Here is a 19190-nt window from a genome sequence, read left to right as displayed (position 1 = left end):
AAATCTACATCGTTTGTCCTTGGGCCAAAAAGTGACATGTTCAAAATTTTGTGACAATCGGACGACAAATACGACCTGCACTTTAATTACAAAAATACATGGACTCACAGACGGAGAGACGGACATGGCTAAATCGAATCAGAAAGCGATTCTGAGTCGACCGGTATACTTCTCAATGGGTCTAGCTCTTCTCCTTGTTAGCGTTGCAAACAAATGCTCAAATCTATAATACCCTGTACCACAGTGGTGGTGTAGGGTATAATTAACGGTTTTAACAATTGCCTGATAGAAATTTCGCTTCAATTTTCACACACTGTCCCAGATTCATTTAAAAGCCCCTTGCCTATTTGGATGACTGAAATGTAAGCTAAGACACCAAACAAGCACCCAGTCATGCATAGTTGTTAATTCATAACTTAATGATGGTCGCTGTGTTTGTCTTATATGGCGTAGTCAAAATGAAAGTCTAAGCGCCATATTTTGTATACAAAAGAACAGTGGAGAACTTGATGATATAGAATTCCAAGAGAATTCTTTAAGGCTTTACCACAGCTGCTCATCAAAAATGTCGAAATGTGTCAATTAAATTTTCATTCAATCAATTAATCACCAAAGGCGAGTACAAAACTCAATAAAAGAGGAAGAGAGAGAATAACTTTAACTCCCTTTAATACTTCATTTGGGCCTAAGCAACAAAACTGTCGACCAAAACTCACTCATAAGAGTTGGCTACACATGCTTATCCTACATGCTCTGCAGTTCTGTTCTCGTGTGATGGCTGTCGGCTAAAAAGTGTCACTTTTGATGTGGAAATGCTGTTAGAGATGTACTGCTGATAGAGATTCATGTGAATGAAAATGCTGATGCGATAGTGAATGTGAATGCCAATGCGTGTGCGTATGCGGACAGTGTAGTAGTATTGCCCACAACTGTGTCTGACAGCAGCAATGCCTGCAGATGACTTGGCAACTGACTTTTCCCGTCTGTCTTTTCACGTCTGTCTTTTTGCTTCACTGTTAGTTCGCATTTTCTCTTCGCCCATAAGCTTTTGTTTAAGAAGACACACTCGCACATACATTCACACTCACAAGAGCTATCATCCTCTTGTACACAAACATATTTGAGTCCAGGCGAATGTGGTACATTAAGATGAGATGAAATGTCATCGTTCCAGTTGTCACATTTGCTCGTATTTGATGCATTCAAACATAGCTCACTCTCGATGGCTGATTCGGTTGAATGGCTGACTGGATGCTCGGTTCCAGTTTGCTGGCTTTAATCATTGGTTCGTGGTTTATCTCCTTATGGCTGCTGATGGCGGCTTAAGTTTTGTGCAATGGATTGTTGGAGGAGGGGGTGTCATTGTTGCTTTTTTGGCTTACAAACTAAAAGTGCTTCTGGACATTTTTCTTGGGTCCTGACGACAGCCAACACTAACAGCAACGCACCAAAAACTTGCCATTTCATCAAATTCACAGCACCAACAAAATATCTATCAAATGGTTGCAACTCATATGAATTGTGCGAACATGCATAAGATTAACACATAAGCCTAAGTGTATTGAGGTTGGGTATTTCGGAGGAGTGTAATAAATTATAGAACTGAAAATTTGTCCAGGGGGACAGGGGAAAACATTGAAAATATCATTAAGTTTAACAAAATTTAGATTCGAGCTGATGAGATGTGCTCTTATAACTTAGGATGGCCGAATGGTTATAGAATGTCAAGACGATCCAAACTATGGTGCTGGGTATAAAAAGACTTGGAACATTTTTGTTCTTCGTGATTTTTTTTTTTTCTGTCAGCCAACACGCAGGGCATGTCCCCTATGAATGTAGTGCAGTGCATTGCGTAGGCGAGAGGAAATTAGAAATTGGAGAGGGGAAAAGAATGTAGTGTTTATTGAAATTTGTCTTAAATCTATGGATGTCAATGTGGGTGGGAAAAATATTAGCCGGAAGTCGATTCCACATACGAACAGTTCGGGCGAAATAAGAATTCTCTCTATAATGCATTGTGTGGTCCGCTGGCCAATCAATTACAAAAGGGTGTGAGTTCCTGGAATGTCTAGTATCCCTGACATACATCCTTACATCAGGAATAAGAAGACGAACATCAGACGAGCACACACCATGAAAGTACCGATAGAACAGCACCAAACAACCCACATTTCGACGATGATGAAGGGAACCAATAAAGTTAACATATCTCACTGTCCCCAATCAACGCCATCGCTCTCCTCTGTACACGGTCCAGTAGTTCCAGGGATCATTTTGAAGCTCCAGCCCATACATGTGAGTTGTACTCCATTTTCGGCCTTATGAAAGTGGTGTAGATGATCAGAAGGAGTTAAGTAATTCTTACACCGTTTAAGAAAGCCTAAACTCTTGAATGCTTCTTTCGATACTTCAAATAAATGTTTAGCCCAACGGACATCACTTTGTATTTTCATGCCCAGAGATCATCAAGAGCTTCTGATTGCTCAACAACTACACCGTTGAGAGATAAAGATGATCGTAATGGGTCAGCGAATCGTTTGTGTGACAACAAGCAGCACTGAGTCTTACGTGCATTAAAATCTACTCGATTCATTCGACCCTACTCAGAAATGGTCAGCAAATCCTGGCAGAGTGTATCATCCATAAACCGCCTCTTCTTGTCCTCAAACTCTCGAAGACTTGGCCTATGGTCGAATGAGTACGAATGACAGAGATAATTGTCATCCGAAAACGAGTAGATCGGATTCGATGTCTGACCCAACATATCGTTGATGAAAATAAGAAAAAGAGAAAAGAACAGAGCCCTGGGGTACACCTGCGGTTAATTTATGCTCATTGGATGTGAACCCATTTATAGCGACTCGAAAGCTCGAAATAAATCGAACAAAGCCATTACCGACACCAAATGCGACAAGCTTTGATAGAAGTGCACCTTTCCAGACCCTATCCAATGCCTTGGAGATATCCAGAGCCTCACTCTCTCACCAAACTGGTGGATTGAGTGACTCCAATGTTCCGACAGAAGTTCAATGAGGTTGCCCGTTGAGCGATTTCTGCGGAACCCCATACTGTTGATCGCTGAGAAGGCCATTAGACTCTTAATAGCTCACAAGATGGTGATTAGCCATGCTCTCTCCATGACCTTGGAGAGAGCCGAGCATATCGCAATTGGCCGATAATTCGCAGGGTTGTTTGTCTCACCCTTTTTGGGTATTGAATGAACGTTCGCAACCTTCCAATGCGCCGGGAAGACTCCCGCACCATAGCAAGGTTGAAACGATTGCGTAATGGACGAGCGAGCATCGAAGAACACTTGCTTAAGACATGCGTTGATATGCCATCCTAGCCCGTGGATTTATTTACGTCTAGATTCTCGAGAACCCTTTTAACTCCACGAGCTGGAAAAAATATTTGGGGCAAGACGCCAGATACATTTTCGATTGAGGCGAGTGATTGATTGCTATCTGGCAGGGAGGAGTTGCCTGTAAATATATAAGCCAACAGATTTGCCTTATCAACCGGGTCAGAGAACTTTTTCTCATGCTTTACAAGAGTTGGTATACCCTTTACTCTTTTCACGAACGACCAAAAGCTCTTACTTTCTCGTGTAGAAGCAAGAACCTTAGTACGCAGGCGCTATGCATTTATGAACTGGCGCTTGGATAAAAATGCTAATACTGAACTGGTGCACAAGCAGGCAAGATCTTCGTGTGCCAATATGCTTAGGAGCGAGGAATTGCTTGACGCTCGCGCCTAAGCACATTGGCACACGAAGATCTTGCCTGCTTGCGCACCAGTTCAGTATTGGCATTTTTATCCAAGCGCCAGTTTCTAAATGCAACCTCTTTCGATCTGACAGCATTTCTGCATGTCTGGTTAAACCAGCTTTTGTCGTCTGATTTAGCAGTCGTAGTCTTAACTGTACTAGAGGCCACCGTAGCGCAGGGGTTAGCATGTCCGCCTATGATGCTGAACGCCTGGGTTCGAATCCTGGCGAGACCATCAGAAAAAATTTTCACCTGTGGTTCTCCCCTCCTAATGCTGGCAACATTTGTGAGGTTCTATGCCATGTAAAACTTCTCTCCAGAGGTGTCGCACTGCGGCACGCCGTTCGGACTCGGCTATAAAAAAGAGGCCCCTTATCATTGAGCTTAAACTTGAATCAGACTGCACTCATTGATATGTGAGAAATTTGGCCCTGTTCCTTAGTGGAGTGTTCATGGGCAAAATTTGCATTGCATTTGCAGTCTTAACTGGAATAAATGTCCTCATTCTATTTAAAATTATCTTCTCAATCATTTCAGCAGTGACATTTATATCGTCATCTAGAAAACATAGTTTCCAATTAAAATGCTGAAAGAATCCATTGAGCTCATCCCAACGTGCTTTTTCGTATAAAAATATTCACCGCTTCGGGACTTGGAAGGAAGCAGTACGAAGAGCAGAATACGAAAAAGATGCTGAAACAATGCAGTGATCGGAGTTACTGAGAGGTGCTTTTCAGGTTGTGAAGTTAAAAAAAGGTCAAGAGTATTATTTTGGTGTCCTCTGAACACATGAGATATGTCCAATTGTGTGCAGCGAAAAGCTCAAAGTATTGGCCCTCAGGAGTCGTATGATGAAATTTTATTTTCCAATTCCTAAGCTTAAAAATGTCTCGCCTTTTAAATGTCCCCTACCTTAGTAAACGAAGAAAAGTGCACATGTATCAACACCAGCATGGATTATGTGGCTTTTGGTCCTCTCATTACAGTAGCGCATCGCATGCCTTACAGGTACAGCCCAGTGCAGAGATTTAAACCAGTCCACAAATGCTTTGGCAATGTACGAGTTTGTTAGAATGATGGATGGGGGAGGGTGATGGGCAAAGGATGTACTTACTCATGGCAATATACATGATGTTGTCATTTTGACTATGTATGTTTACACATATGCAAGTCCACACACACACACACACTCACTCACACTCAGTGCTTATATGGAGGCGCTGACTGAGTGGGTTGCACCCACGAAGGCCGTTATAAGGAAATTTACATTTTGTTGCGAGTTATGAAAAACTAGAACAGACATTTAAGCGAAGGCCTCTCGTGAAGTGAGAAAAGCAAGAAAAGCAAAAAACGCAACGACTTTAAGCGAAATAAACACTTTCCTCAGTAGTGAATTTTTTTAACTGAAATAAGCTACTCTACCTACGTACATCTCTATAACGGCAAATGTTTCACAAAATGCTGCAAGGCTTAACAATTTTTAACCTAGCAAACATATATCCATTTTCAAATTCAAAAGTGCCGATGCTGTGCGTGTTCAGTTCAAACTATCTCTTCATGTGTGTGTGTGTCACCTAAAGAGAATTTCAGTTTTTCTAGGCTTTTCAAGCTTCGGCCTTTCTTGAGTGTCCTGTGTGTTTGTCACCTATTGGCGTAGTACACTGAATATGAGTTTTGTTGCCATTTGCTCTATTGAAGTTATAGTCATATTATGCAGCAGAATGCAAATTCGATTGTCTCCTTCGTGGTGGTGGTTCAGTCAGGTTTTTTCTTTTCGTGTTTCCCCTTCTATTCATATTTCTTCAGACACATCCTTGGCCCAAAAGCAAAAGCACTATGGAGTGTATTTAACATAAATTATGATGTTTCTAACTTTCATACCGGCACTTTGTCCATAACTCATTCATGCACGTCTGCCGGGCAAAGCCTATTTTTCTGCTTGGCCAAATTTAGTTTAAAGCGACTGTTTACTAGCCAGCTTAAAAGCAAAATGAGACACAAAAAGTGTCATAAAAACCATAAAGTAAATAAATGTGAGAAACCAGTTGGAAATAAAGAACGCAAGAACGGCAACCAAACAGAACGTAATGTTTGGCATTTTCCCCCTTCATGAATGAGATTTAAAATATGTCCATTGTACATGATGTACTCAACGTTTTGGACGGGACGCTTATGGAAGCCAATGTTTGTGCTATGTGACTTTCCTGGTGTGTGTTTTATTAGATCTACTACTACGCCCTCACGCAAACACAGCCACACTCAGCGTATGTGGTATATTTTCAAATGGATAAAGAACGTGTTTCTTGATAAGATAGTCATGGAGTCCTTAAATATGTTATAAATTTCCTTTTTTTGAGTATTATAGACCTTTTAGGGATTCTTGTGGGATAAAAGTAAAAAATTCCAAAAGATTTGATCGTTGTAAAAATATTTAATAAATTAAAATTTAGTATGATGTTATCCTTTAGAGGGTGGGTATAGCCATGCTTTGTCAAGGATATCAAAAGGGGGTTACAGACAAGTATAAATTGGATTTTTATATCTGAACAGATAAAAATTGCGAAAATTGTCATGTTGCAGGCCACCGTAGAGTTTTGCATATCCGCCTATTACACTGAAAGCCGCGTTTCGAATCCTGGCGAGAACATCAGACAAAATTTCAGCGGTATTTATCTATGTCGTGAAGTGTCGCACTGCTGCTCACCGTTCGGACTCGACTATAAAAAGGAGGTCCTTTATAATTGAGCTTTAACTTGAATAGGACAGCACTCATGGGTTACTTGGGGATGTTGGGAACCAAGCAACGGTTCTGAGCCGCGGTGTTATCTGGGTAGGTACCTTTAACATCCGTGATCTTAAATGAACCACGAGTTCTTCATCATCATTCATCGTCGGTATTATCCGGAAAAATTGAAGAGATTAATTTTAAAAACAAAAAAGATTGTAAATGGATATGTGACGACCCCCATAAACGTGTTAAGGACCATTATTTCCGTATCTGGACCTGGAATGTCCGCACTCTCTATAGAGAGGGCGCAGTAAACGTACTGGCGAATGTATCGGAGAAATACAGGGCAGACATTACTGCCATACAGGAAGTGCGATGGCTCGGGAAGCTCTCCACAACAACACCGAGGGTTAACGCCCTATATTATAGCTGCCATGAAAAGAGCATGAATTTGACTGTAGATTTGAGGTAAGTCGGAGACTGGAAAAGCTTGTCTCCAGGTTTACTCCGTTTGATGAGAGGCTAGTCACAGTCCACAATTTCTTCAACATTAGCCTAATTTCCACCCATGTTCCGACGGAAGACAATGACGAACAAACCAAACCAAGAATATTTTCTACTAGCGTCTAGAAAAAGAATATGACAGCTAACCGCCCATGATATTTACAACGTTGTGGGAGATTTTGATTCGAAAATAGGGAAGGAAAATATCTTCGGCCCATAAGAAAATTGATTTATTGCTAGAAGAAAGCACTCCCTGTTCCGATAGTGTAGCAGCGCAATGGCAAATCATTGCCCACTCCATGGAAAGAGCCGCAACATTCATACTTTGGTATCAAAAGCCTTCCCCCAAGGAGCCCAAGGTACGAGCAGGAGTACCAAAAAGCTTCTGAAGCCTAGAATGCGATACACCGGGTAACATTACGATCAGAAGCATCGAGTAAGAGGAGAGGAGAAACGCTTCTTCCGCAAGAAGAAGAAAGAAGTGTAAAGTCGTAAGTGTGAGGAAATCGATAATTTCACGAGCCAGAATAAAGTATGAAAATTCTACCCAAGAATTAAACATCTAACCGATGGGTTTGGTAAAGCGACATCTTCCTGTAGAGACATAGATAAAATCTGGTAACTGATACAGATAGTGTGTTAGGGCTATGAAAATAACACCTGCTGGTATCCGATGATGGTGGCCATGAGTATACCGCAGAATCAAACCCTGATGATGGTGGTTGGATGATATACCACCCAGTCAAAACGAGGTCCACGTAGCAGAAAACACGGTTGAAAAACAATAAGGCAGCAACAGTCGATGGGTTACCAGCTGAACTGTTTAAGACCAGAAGCGATACGCTGATAAGACGCATGCATCAGCTCGTCTGCCCAATTTGTCTAGAAGAGCGTATACTCGATGATTGGATCCTTAGCAAACTATGACCCGTACACGAGAAGGGAGACAAAATGGTATTTACCTACTATAGAGGAATAAGTCTCCTCCTCATCATATACAAGATCCTATCGAGCGTACTTTTTGAAAGATAAAAGTCTAAAATTAATGAAATAATTGGGCCCTAACTGTATGTTTGAGACCTGGTAAGTCCAACATAGGCCAGATATTTGCACTGCCACAAATCCTGTAAAAGACCCCAGAAGGACAAGTCAACCCTTACCATCTCTTCGTTGACTACAAAGCAGCCTTCGATAGCCCTATAAGATCAAAGGTATTTCCGGCCATGTCTGAGTTTGGTATCCCTACAAAACTGATACGACTCTGCAGGATGATACTTGGTCGAACACATAACTCAGTAAGAATACGAAAGGATCGCTCCAGACCATTCAATACCAAACGAAGTTTCAGGCAAGGAGACAGCTTATCGTGTGATCTCTTTAATATCCTGCTGGAGAAGATTATACGAGATGTGATTAGATATGGATGATTTCAACTCCCAAAACTTTATCTACCTGGGCACCGCCGCAACCGAAACCAACAACACCAGTTTTGAAATAAAGCGAAGAATAATACTGGCAAACAGATGCTACTTTGGATTAAGCAAGCAGGTTAAAAACAAGGCCATCTCTCGACAGACGAAGATTGCACTATTCAAGACACTGATACTTTTCAGACGAGGCAGTGCTTGGAGTGTTTGAGAGAAACATTCTTCGTAAAATATATGGACCAGTTTGCATTAATGGAGAATATAGGCGTTGTATACACCACGAGCTCCAGCAAAGAAGTCTTTTGAAGGCAAACACACGCAAACCGGGAAGACCAAAAGCCCGATAGAAAAATCAAGTGGTGGGAGACACCTCGATACTTGGTGTCAGAGATTTTAGAATGAGCGCAGAAGATCGAGGTGCTTGGAAAGCTATTGTACGTTCGGCTAGTGGAACAAACATTCTGTTATAGCCAATTGAAAAAAACTAAAGTATAAACCAAGACGAGAGTCGTGCTAATAGTACAGCGAAGGCTTGCCAATCGATTACTATATGGCTTCAAAAAAAAAAAAAAAAAAATTCTTGCTTTTTGAGGTGCAAGTTTTACTTCCAATCTGCAAAGAACACAAGATATTTCACCCAAAAAAAGTCCGGAGAGCACCAACAGATCAACATTCTACCGATTTTACAACCTGTAAGCATAGGTGTTATATTTGTTCATCTAACTTGGTGTCCCAAAACTCCACAATATAAACTGTACCCCACTGTCAAATGTTCACCAATCATTTCGAAAGATTCTTTTCTACTTTTGTAATTTTTTTTTTTGTTTAAAAACAAAAGTGCCATATTGTACTTGATACTAAATTCGTGACTAGGCTAACTTCACTTTACCATGCCCTTGGTGAAATATTAATCCCATTAGAGAAGAAGATGAAAAAATAAATAAACTTGTCTCCCATATCCCTTAAGAGAGCTATGCTGTTTGCCCAGTTTCCATTTCCATATTCAATTCCACGAATGTTTTACAATTACTTCAAACTTCCCATAGGTCTTCAGTTTCTTTGAAAATATGGGCTTATTTATATATTGGCACATCTCTCTCACATACTTTCGGTCTGTTCCATTAATTTGCCATAAATTAGATTCCCCTGATAGTGATTCCACATAGTCAGAATTCCATTGAATTGACTAGCAATGTATGGCCCATTGAAGTCGTTTTTGCAACATTCCGAGCTCGCATTCCAATCGAGTTTGGTTTGTTTTGCCCCCACCTACCCTCCACACACGTACGTGTATTGATTTAAAATTCAATAAAGTGTAATTTATGTAATGATAAATTGTCTCTTCCTCCTCCCCTCCCTGCAGCACCTGCTAGTGCTCACTCACTCACTCACCCCACGTAGGCAAGCATAAATTCAAAAGACCTTTTCAAGAAAGGACAGTGAAATGCCGATGCTCACCGCAATGCTTGAGTTTTGTAGGGAGTGTCACCTACGTCCTTATATGGGCTGTGCTTCCTTTCGGCTGGCTGTAGGAGTTCTGTTTGGTTTGCCACTTTTGTCAGTTTGCATATAAAACCCAAAATAGAACTCTCTGCCTCTTATGAGAGGGTCATAAATATGTTGGGGAATGAATGTTAAGTCACAACACCACCAACACATATGCTCCAAGGGCTTACAGTGTAATGTAAGAACGGAAAATTGTAGCATAAAATTTATGAAAATTTTCGGATGGCATAGCAAAATGTAAAATAAATTTTTTTTCCGAAATAATCAAAACAAAATAAAGTCAAATGGAACCTGCAAGGTTCTGCATATTTAAGTTAAGGCAGAGTTTGCAGTATGTTATAAGGTATTATATCAGAAAGAGGTAGTTCTCTGGCTTGTGCACCAATTACTAAAAAGCATTCTTCTAAGGGAGGACTGTTTTGTGTTGTTTGGGTTATTTCAAAATTGGCTTAAAGAATATGCATAAATATCAGGTGAGGGGTTGTAATACAACTCTCAGTACCAAATGTAAGTAAAATCGATTATAACAACGCCATTTGCAGATGCAACCAATGCCAATGAACATTTCGCTAAGGAATGGGGGCAAACTTTTCACATATCACATGAGTACCGTCAGATTCGAATGTTAAACCTTCCAATACAAATGTTAAACCTTATTTTTATAGCAGAGTCGTAACGGAGTGCCGCAGTGCGACACCTATTGGGGGAGAAGTTTTAACATGGCATATTTTCAAAAATGTCGCCAGCGCTGAAAAAAATCTGATGTTCTTGCGAGGATTCGAACATATGTGTTCAGCGTTATAGAGGGACATGCTAAGCACTGCACTACGGTGGAAGATAAGTCGGTAGAATGGTATGTAAGAGGGCGGTCTCGAAAGTACACAACCTGACATGTAGATGGCGGTAGTTGTATAAAAAAAATAAATATTTGTTAAAAGTGGCAACATCCTAAGACATGCATATATTTAATAATCAAGTTTCCGATGATAAGTTGTTCATTGTAGCATTTAAAAGTAAAAGAACTCATTAATACTCGAGATGACAAGGCGAGTATTAGCGCCTTCAAATAACCAATGGCCAACATAAGCGTCTGTTCCCAGGTTAGGGGCGGCTGATGGCGAGCTTCGGACCTTGGAGCAAGCGGCTCGCCACAACGAGGGAAACATGTGCAACCCACAAACCCATGCGGTTGGGGCGCTGGGCCAGTAACTCGTCCCCGGAAAACTATGAGAACTACTATGAGAAACAAAGGAAAGGTACCAAGTGAAAGCGTGCAAAGTTCGGCCGGACCGAATCTTATATACCCTCCACCATGGAGCGCATTTGTCGAGTTCTTTTCCCGACATCTCTTCTTAGGCAAAAAATGATATAAGAAAAGATTTGCTCTGCTATTAGAGCGATATCAAGATGTTGGAGACCTGTGTAAAATGTCAGCCAATTCGAATAAGAAGTCCTTTGGGGGCTCCAGAAGTAAAATAGAGAGATCGATTTATATGGGAGCTGTATCGGGCTATAGACCGATTCAGACCATAATAAACACGTATGTTGCTGAGCATGATAAGATCCGTCGTACAAAATTTCAGCCAAATCGGATAATAATTGCGACCTCTAGAGACTCAAGAAGTCAAGATCCCAGATCGGTTTATATGACAGCTATATCAGGTTATGAACCAATTTTAATCATACTTGGCACAGTTGTTGGATATCATAACAAAACCCGTCGTGCAAAATTTCATTTCAATCGGATGAGAATTGCGTTCTCTAGAGGCTCAAGAAGTCAAGACCCAAGATCGGTTTGTATGGTAGCTATATCAGGTTATGTACCGATTTGAACCATACTTGGCACAGTTGTTAGATGTCAAAACAAAACACGTGGTGCAAAATTTCATTCTAATCGGATAAGAATTTCGCACTCTAGAGGCTCAAGAAGTCAAGACCCAAGATCGGTTTATATGAAAGCTATACCAGGTTATGGACCGATTTAAACCATACTTAGAACGGTAGTTAGAAATTATACTAAAACACTATGTCCAAAATTTCAGTCAAATCGGATGAGAATTCCGCCCTCTAGAGGCTCAATAAGTCAAGACCCAAGATCGGTTTATATGGCAGCTATATCAAAACATGGACCGATATGGCCCATTTACAATACCAACCGACCTACACTAATAAAAAGTATTTGTGCAAAATTTCAAGCGGCTAGCTTTACTCCTTCGGAAGCTAGCGTGCTTTCGACAGACAGACGGACGGACATAACTAGATCGACATAAAATGTCCCGACGATCAAGAATATATATACTTTATGGGGTCTCAGACGAATATTTCGAGTAGTTACAAACAAAATGACGAAATTAGTATACCCCCATCCTATGGTGGAGGGTATAAAAACGGACCCCCCTCACAACGTTGACGACCCACGCAAACGAAAAAAGCATCATGATTTGCGGATATGCACCTGAAATGTCCGCACTCTTTATAGAGAAGGTGCAGCATACGCGCTGGCGGATGTATTAGAGAAGTACAAGGCAAATATTTCCGCCTAACAGGAAATGCGATGGACTGGGAATTGCGTCACTACAGCACCAAACGGTGACGAACTGTACTATAGATGCCATAACACGAGGGATGAATTTGGATGTGGATTTGTGGTTATTCGGAGACTCCAGCTTTACTCCGGTGGATGAGAGGCTAGCCACAATCCGCATAAAAGCCAAATTCTTCAACATCAGCCTTATTTGTGCCCATGCCCCGACGGAAGACAAAGACCAGCAGACCAAGGGTATTTTCAACGAGCGCCTAGAGAGAGAATATGACCGCTGCCCCGCCCATGATATTAAAATCGCTCTGAAAGATTTTAATGCGAAGATAGGAAAGGAAGATATTTTTGGTCCAACAGTCGGAGACTCCTCCTCCACGAGATAACGTCTAGTAATGGGTTAAGGCTGATTGATTTCGCCGCGGCAAAAAACATGGTAGTTAGTAGCACCAGACTTCAACATAAAAATATTCACAAAGCCACATGGCTGTCACCCGATCGAAACAAGAGAAACCAAATTAATCACGTTGTGATAGATGGAAGGCATTCATCCAGCGTGTTAGATGTACGATCGATCCGTGGAGTGAATATAGATTCGGATCATTACATTGTTGCAGCAAAGGTTCGCACCCGTTTGAACATGGCGAGGAAAGTACGATCTAATACTGCACGGAAGCTGGACATTGAAAAGCTGCAAACACAACATATGGTGGAAAAGACGAAAAAGATGAAAGCACTCCTTGTTACGATGATATAATGGCGCAGTGGCAAACTATTGGCCACTCCATGAAAAATGCCGCGAAATACGTACTTGGGTACCGGAAGCCTCCTCCAAGAAACCCATGGTACTACCAAGAGTGTCGAGATGCTACTGAAGCCAAGAATGCGGCATATAGAGCAACCCTGCCATCAGTAGCAACGCGCCAGATGAAGGAGAGGTATCGGGAGTAAAGGAGAGAGGAGAAACATCTATTCCCCAGAAAGAAAATGGAAATGAAAAGACGTGAGTGTGAGCAAATTGAGATGTACAGGAGTCAGAATGAAGTACGGAAATTCTACCAAAGAATTAAACATCAAACTGATGGCTTTGGTGCTGGCACATCCTCCTGCAGAGACAAAGAAGGAAATCGGGTAACTGGCACAGATAACATGCTGAGGATATGGAAAGAACATTTTACCCAACTGCTAGTGTCCATCGTTGGCGACGAAGAGGATACCGAACCAATCCCTGATGGTATAGAATGTTTAAATCCTAGTCAGCATGAGGTCCAAATAGCAGTGACCCGACTAAAGAACAGGCAGTAGAAGCCGACGGGTTACCCGCTGAACTATTTAAGACCGGGGGCGACACCCTGATAAGGCGTATGCATCAGCTTATCTGCGCAATCTGGCTAGAAGAACGCATACCCGATGATTGGAACCTCAGCATACTATGTCCCTTACACAAGAAAGGAGACAATATGGAATGTGCCAACTACAGAGGAATAAGTCTACTCCCCATTGCATACAAGATACTCACGGGCGTACTGTGTGAAAGATTAAAACTTAAAGTCATTTAGATAATTGGGCCCTATCTATGATGCTTTAGACCTGGTTAATCCACCCTGGACCAGATATTCACACTGCGCCAAATCCTGGAAAAGACCCGAGAAGGACAAATCAACACCTACCATTTATTTGTTGACTAGAAAGCCGCCTTCGATACTACTTTACATTCAAAGGTATTTCAAGCCATGTCTGAGTTTGGTATCCCTGAAAAATTAATAAGACCCTGCTGGCTGACACTTGCTGATACCCGTTCCTTAGTAAGAATAGGAAAGAATCTCTCCGAACCATTCAATACCAAACGAGGTTTCAGACAAGGAGACAGCCTATTTCTCTATGATTTCTTTAATATTCGGCTGGAGAAGATTATAGGTGGTGCAGATGTGAATAGATATGGCACACTAATCACAAGAGAACACATGCTACTCGCGTATGCCGACGACATCGATATCATAGGTCGGTCACCGGAAGTGGTAACTGCAACCTTTGAAAGAATCGAAAGAGAGTCATTGGAAATGGGTCTGGCAGTAAATGGAGATAAGACGAAATTAATGGTTTCAACTGTCAAAAAGTCTTTCACAACCGAGCAGATAAAGAAAATGGAGAAAGTTGGCAGGCGCAACTTTGAGACAGTCAGTAACTTTATCTACCTAGGCACCGCCGTAACCGAAACGAATGACACCAGTTTTGAGATTAGGCGAAGAACAATACTCGCAAACAGATGCTGGACTAAGTAAGCAGCTTAGAAACAAGGCCACCTCTTGACAGACGAAGCTTACACTATACAAGACACTGATACTACCCATGCTGTTATATGGTTCTGAAGCATGGGTACTTGTGAAAGCAGATGAGGCAGTGCTGGTAGTGTTTGAGAGAAAGATTCTTCGTAAAATATATGAACCAGTTTGCGTTTATGGTGAATATAGGTGACTTATGAACCACGAGCTGTATGACTACGATAGCAAGTTACACGCATCAAAATACAACGGCTGCCTTGGCTAGTTCATGTTGTCAGAATGCACGAAGAAGCTCCAGCATAGAAGTCTTTTGAAGGCAAACACGGTGGTACACGCAAAACGGGAAGACCAAAAGCTCGATGGCAAGATCAAGTGGTGGGAGACACCTCGCAACTTGGTGTCAGAGATTTTAGAATGAGCGCAGAAGATCGAGGCGCTTTAATCAAATATACGTTTTTTAAACTTTTTTTCTAAAGCAAGCTAAAAGTAACAGCTGATAACTGACAGAAGAAAGAATGCAATTACTGAGTCACAAGCTGTGAAAAAATTTGTCAACGCCGACTATATGAAAAATCCGCAATTAGTTTTTGGGCAAGTATGAGCAATTGGGAAGCCTTCTGCAACTCACTGGACCAAATTTCAGCGAAATCGGGGCAATTATGGGCTTTAGCCTCAAAATCAGCACATCGATTTATACGACACCTATATCGAATTATAATCCGACTTGGACCATATTCAGTTCGGATATCGGTATGCATAGTACAAGTCATTGTTTCAAATTTCATCAAAATCGGGTCATAAATAAGGCTTATATGTATTTTTGGCTGCTCTTGCCGTACAGTGCCATGATTTTCCTTGTAACCACTTTTAAAATTGGCTAAACAATTTTTTCGCTTTATAATATTTACATTGCACTTGCCTTCGAGGCAAACTTAATAATCTTGACTGTAGGAAAGTTTAAAATCCCATCAAATTATTGTAAATGTCTTTAACCTAAAACAGTTTGTCAGGAAAATATTTCGAAATCAGTGTTTTCACTTAAAATGTTTTTCTGTCGGTGCCCCAAGGCGACCATGTGGAAGTGTTTTGTTTTCCTCTACATTTGCAGCCCAAAATAAACAGAGGAGGAATTCCAAAAAAATAAAAACATTTTAAACAAGTCACTGATACAGGAGCGTAAAGGCCGAGGAAAACGATGGTGCTCTTCTGGTTATAGGAATACCCAAAATATTGTAGGCATATAAATAAATATGTTGTTCAAATATAATATTTATACGCACACACACACACACACATGCATAGGTAGCGGCATAAATCAATAATAACAACGACAAAACAACAACAATTATTATTATTTTTTTGGCCATTGCACACACACCACCAGCTGCTGTGATGGAAAGCCAGGACCCACCCACCATGATGATGATGATGATCGTTTTTGTAGAGGACTTTCTTTGTAGGAAAATCTTTATGGCCATCATTTTTGGGTTTTTCTACATTGAAATATGGCCCAAGCATCGAACATCCCACCGTTGAGCGCTTTGCAGTTCTCTGCGATGGGTGCTACCGCGTTTGGCGGCGCAGTGCCATTATCAATAAATTAAAGTGAGTAAAAAATTTGTTTAAATGTACTTACCTCCAGCTGGTGCCACACAATAGAATAAATGGGCAATCATCAGAGCCCTGAAGGGGGCAGTTATTTGCATTGCGACGGCAAGTTCTTGCGACAAATCAAACAGCAATGAATGTTACTGGTACCGACTGCTGCTGTCGTTGTTGTTGGTGCTGTTGTTGTTGGTGCTGCTGCTCCCGAGTCCTGGCTATATAGTAGCAGTGGTAGTTGTTGTGGTAAGGTTTGTTGGTGACACTTGTTCCTTGGAGCGCTAGAGACCTACAGTTATGACGATGGCTTTTGGCTTTGAAGGCCGGTGGAGCTACGTTTAGAGGCGCACGTTTTTTGGTTGGCGCTGTACTAAAAACAAACTCTGAACACGTTTCGGTTTGGGTGGAGATGGTGTTTTTGTTGTTGTTGTTGTGTTTGTTGCAGCGAATTTCAATTGCCCAAAGAGGTCAGAGAGGTCGAACGAAATGTAGTGAACGATGACGATGATGATGGACCGATGGCAATTTTGGCAATGTTGATGCTTGGAGAGAGCGAGAGAGTGAGATTGAGATAAAAAACAAGGTGGGGTTTTCCTAACTTGAGTTGGAGTTGTGACAGCTCCTCCGCAATAAAGTAGAGTTTTCGTTTTTGTTTTTGGCGTTTTGTGTGCGTGCGTGTCCTTGTGTTGGGGTTAGTTTTCCTTTCTTTGGCAGAGAGTGTTTTCCGTTCCTTATCTTGGGCAGGTACGAGGTGTACCAACAGCAGCAGTATGTGTGTATGAGCGGAGCATGGTCATCAGAATGATCCAACCCAGAGGCATTTTAGAATACGCTGCCATAAGTTTGTTGGGTAAGCCATAGGTGGCAAAGAGTGTTATGGCTTTGCGCTGCTTTTTTGTGGAGCCCAAAAATGTCCGCAAACTTTCGGTTGATGTTGTTGTGGCAGCTTGGCAATAACTTTGAATTTCACCTTTTGTTGGCGCAATGCAAATCAAATTACTTTGGCCACCACATCGCCCACATCGCCCACACTCACACAAACTAACCGAAGGGGGGTCGGGGGGAGGGTGATTGGTGTAAGGTTCGCTCGTTCGCTTCCTATTTCTAGTGTAGCTGCATTTTATGCGTTTATTGGCGCCATAAGTTGCAAAAACACATTCACACTCTGCTAGAGTTTTTATATGGCCTGTGTGCGTATATCCGAGCGCTCACAAACGACTTCTATTATGGGCTTAAGGCTATTAGGGTGCATACGACAGTTGCAGTCGCGGTTCTAGTGGTAGTAGTAGTTGTAGTAAATTTTTAGTAGTAGTTGTAGTTGTTGCGTTAGTAGTCGTGCTATTAATGGTAGCAGCAGCCGTTTGGAGTTTTTGCGGTTGTAGAAAAGTCGAAAAGTATGTCTGCACTTGCTGCTGCTGCTGCTGTGGAAGAGCTCTAACGTACGACAAGCGAGTTGGCCAAATGGGAAAAATGTAAAGCTGCCTGGCGTTCCTTTTCTTGTTTTTGTTTCTCTTCCTTTCTTTTAAAAGTGAGTGGAAACTTTTGTACTTTGTTTCATTACTACGTGCGGCATCATCCACATCATTGTCAACATTTCAAAGTAAATCTGCAAAGAGACAGATAGAGAGAGAGAGATGAATAACAAAGAAAGGTAACAAATATTGTTTACAAAGTATATCAAAGTTTCACACACACAAACGCATCTTCGTGCTCACCTATCCTCATACTCACACATGGCAAATCATTCATGCATACATATCACTCACTCACACAAGCATACCCTCCAACATAAAACTTGTTGTCGTACAATATAGAGGAAATTAATTGAATTGGCTTTTTGTACCTGAATTGCTTTGAGAAGATTACCCTGCCCATACCCTTCGTACTCTTCGTTATCCTAAAATCATTACCATTACGCCGTGCGTTACGGAATCTAAGAACTTTTGCAGTTTTTTACATGTCAATTTTACATTCATTAAATCTTCCAACATGAACTTCTACTTTGCAACTTTCACAGCTAAGTGACACAGATGAATTGGACCTGTACTCGTTGTGGGTCACGTAAGTTAAGCTAAAAGCCAAAGTAGCATATGCACTGAGATGTGTTGAAATGAAACGTAGGAATAAGAAAATAAGATCGTGAAACGATAGGCACTTGATGATGTCAATTTTAAACATGTGAAATGGGCATGTTGTTGGCATGGAAAAAACTTTTGCACTGGCTGCTACCTTTATATATGTCTCCACGCACCATATTTGAATATGAGTGCTATTTTTATTCCCCTATTTAAGTTTTCCAGTCATTAAAAGGCATAAGTAATGATTTCGACTAGATATCTCATCATCCTTGCTCAATATGGTCTGGATCTGACCATTTTTGGACATAGCTGCTATACAGACCTAGCATTCGATTTAAGATCTGTAGATCATAAAGAAGCTGTCATTAACCGATTTCACTGAAATTTGGAATAATATATTCTACTAGACCCATCCCCATATCCTTGCTCAATATGATTTCCAGCAGTAATAGAGATATGGATGAAAAATATTCCAATCCCCTAGTAGATGTCTGAAGCTTACACATGTCGTACTTTTTCTCCCATTTTTTCGATATTGGGCATATTAAATTATTTTCTACCTTTCGAAATACGTGCCTTATATGGTTCATCTCCCGATTTAGTATCTTTTGGTAATTATCCAGTACAATCAATCTAATTGTTTTTTTGCCCACCATCGAAGTTTTTTTGCCCACCATCATTTTGTCATTCCGTTTGCAACACATCGAAATATCCATTTTCAACCCTATAAAGGACCTTGATCAGCGTGAAAATCTAAGGC

General features: G+C 41.2%; 1 protein-coding gene across 12 annotated transcripts in view; it reads right to left on the bottom strand.

Moving 5' to 3' along the window:
* The window catches only part of LOC106095872 (disintegrin and metalloproteinase domain-containing protein 9), a 470496-nt gene extending 453128 nt beyond the window's left edge, over nt 1-17368 (bottom strand). For all 12 annotated transcript variants that reach the window (XR_001222811.2, XM_013263281.2, XM_013263282.2 and 9 more), the window contains exon 1: nt 16387-17368. Coding sequence is in view for 11 of the 12 variants with exons in the window: in XM_013263281.2 (XP_013118735.1) it covers nt 16387-16456 (70 nt within the window). In the remaining variant the exon portion in view is untranslated. The remainder of the gene's footprint in view (nt 1-16386) is intronic.
* Nucleotides 17369-19190: the final 1822 nt, after the last annotated feature.

Source organism: Stomoxys calcitrans, chromosome 4, assembly GCF_963082655.1.
Source record: "Stomoxys calcitrans chromosome 4, idStoCalc2.1, whole genome shotgun sequence".
Lineage (NCBI taxonomy): Eukaryota > Metazoa > Arthropoda > Insecta > Diptera > Muscidae > Stomoxys > Stomoxys calcitrans.
The sequence above is the reverse complement of the archived record's forward strand: the minus strand, read 5'-3'. Positions and strand labels throughout refer to the sequence as shown.